This window comes from Pseudophryne corroboree, chromosome 8, assembly GCF_028390025.1.
Source record: "Pseudophryne corroboree isolate aPseCor3 chromosome 8, aPseCor3.hap2, whole genome shotgun sequence".
Lineage (NCBI taxonomy): Eukaryota > Metazoa > Chordata > Amphibia > Anura > Myobatrachidae > Pseudophryne > Pseudophryne corroboree.
The window spans coordinates 29,433,017-29,435,018 of record NC_086451.1 but is presented as its reverse complement, the minus strand read 5'-3'; the positions used below and the strand labels follow the sequence as shown (position 1 = coordinate 29,435,018).

Sequence of the window (2,002 nt, the reverse complement as noted above, 5' to 3'; positions counted from 1 at the left end):
AATAGAGGGAAGTGAATGAGGGATAATAGATGGATGTGAAGGAGGTATGACAGAAGGAAGTGAAGGAGGGATGATGGAAGGAGATGAAGGAGGGATGATAGATGGAGATGAAGGAGGGATGATGAAAGGGTATGAGGAAGGGATAATAGAGGTAGGTGAAGGAGGGATAATAGATGGATGTGAAGGAGGTATGACAGAAGGAAGTGAAGGAGGGATGATGGAAGGAGGTGAAGGAGGGATGATAGATGGAGGTGAAGGAGGAATAATAATAGAAGATCATGCTTGTAATTAAGGGACTATTGTCATTTGTGTATCTGAACAGAGGAAAGTGGTTTATTAACACCCTGTTATTTTATTTGCAGCTCAGCAACGTTGCGGGATGCTGAACACATCGGGGAACTACACCGGCTGTCAGACGCCACCAACTATCCCCTTCACCCCCATCTTCTTGAGCTTCATCTACTTTGTTTGCTTCGTGTTTAATTGCATCAGTCTATGGATTTTCTGGTTTCGAGTAAAACAATGGAACTCATCTGTGGTTCTCCAGTTCAACTTGGCCATCTCCGATGCCATCATCACTCCAGCAGCTCCGCTGATGATCATATACTCCGTAACCGACCACTGGACCTACGGGACATTCTTATGTCAGTTTATGGCCTTCATGCTCAGCGTTCAAGTATATGGAAGCATCTATTTCCTCACATTAATCAGCGTCCACCGATATTTTACTGTTGCTCGCAACAATAACAGTACTTCCTGGACCAGGAAGCCTTTCATCACCAAACTGTGCCTCGGTGTCTGGGGATTTCTCCTTGTACAAGGTTTTCCCTTTTTCTTTGTTCTGCAAACATCTGAAGTACATGGAGTTACCAAGTGTCTCAATTCTCATCGAACCGAACTAGCAATGTTATTTTTCGTTTGGAACTGGGTCGCACTCTTCACCAGTGTCCTCTTTCCTTTCTCCATAACATTGGTCTGCTACATTCTCCTGAGTCGCTATATCCTCAAGGTGAATCCTATGAACACTCTCAGCAAAGTCATGGTGACCAAATCCTTACAGACCATATTAGTCTCCTTAATCATATTTATAATCTGCTTTATCCCTGTACATATAACCAGGACAGTGGACGTCACAATCAGTTTATTTTTCCCAACCTTGTGCTCTTTACTTGAAATAGTCGATGTTTCCTATTATTTTGCAAGTCTGATGACAGCAACAAACTGCTGTTTGGATCCCATAATATACTGTTTTGCCTCAGCCAGATTTAGGAGCACATTCACCGGCTGGTGCAGCTTTCCGTACAGCCGTGGTAACGGCCAGAGAAACACAGCAGATGAAGCTCATGGTGACTAAGTTGAGTCAGCTGCTGAAGATAAATAGATAAAATGTGTTGCGTATAAAAAATGGCGCTCCAGCCAATCAGCTCCTAGCTGTCATTTTTCAAACACATGACAGTTAGGCGCTGAAAGCATGACAGTTGTTAGCTGATTGGCTGAAGCACCATTTATCATAGGCAACAAGTTTTATCATTCGCAATGAGTGTTATCACTTGTTGATAAATGATTCTGGGCATATTTATTTTACACCCATTTATTTTTCACACCCTTTTCGCATTATTTAATTTTCACTTAAATGTATTAACCTCTTCAATGGCATGGCCGGAAAATTTCCAGGCTAGCTGCGCTGTGCAGACTGGCAACCCAGGACATTTTCCGGGCATACCATTGCTCCCCTCCCTCCTCCTTGTACTCCAGTCTGCCGATCGCGTGATTCTGCAAACCCCCACCGTCAGAACGGAGTGAAGGGAGGATGGGGGAGAGGATATAGTGCCCGCCAGCACATGCTGCCCGGGAGATGGCCATCGGTGGGTTATCCCGTCGATGGTCACCATACATGGATAACCTCGATGGTGTAAAACCATCAGGAAGGGATCCATCGATGGTTTTACCCATCGATGGTCATCCACTATTTATATTACACATGCGGGCAGACCAGGGGGCG

At 44.7% G+C, this 2,002-nt stretch overlaps 1 protein-coding gene across 1 annotated transcript; it reads left to right on the top strand.

Annotated features, from left to right (window-relative positions):
* Window positions 1-368: 368 nt before the first annotated feature.
* On the top strand, window positions 369-1,354 carry LOC134949726 (P2Y purinoceptor 4-like). Its single transcript, XM_063938478.1, has one exon. The coding sequence runs from the start codon at window positions 380-382 to the stop codon at window positions 1,352-1,354; it is 975 nt and encodes a 324-aa protein (XP_063794548.1). The 5' UTR covers window positions 369-379.
* The last annotated feature ends 648 nt before the right edge of the window (window positions 1,355-2,002 follow it).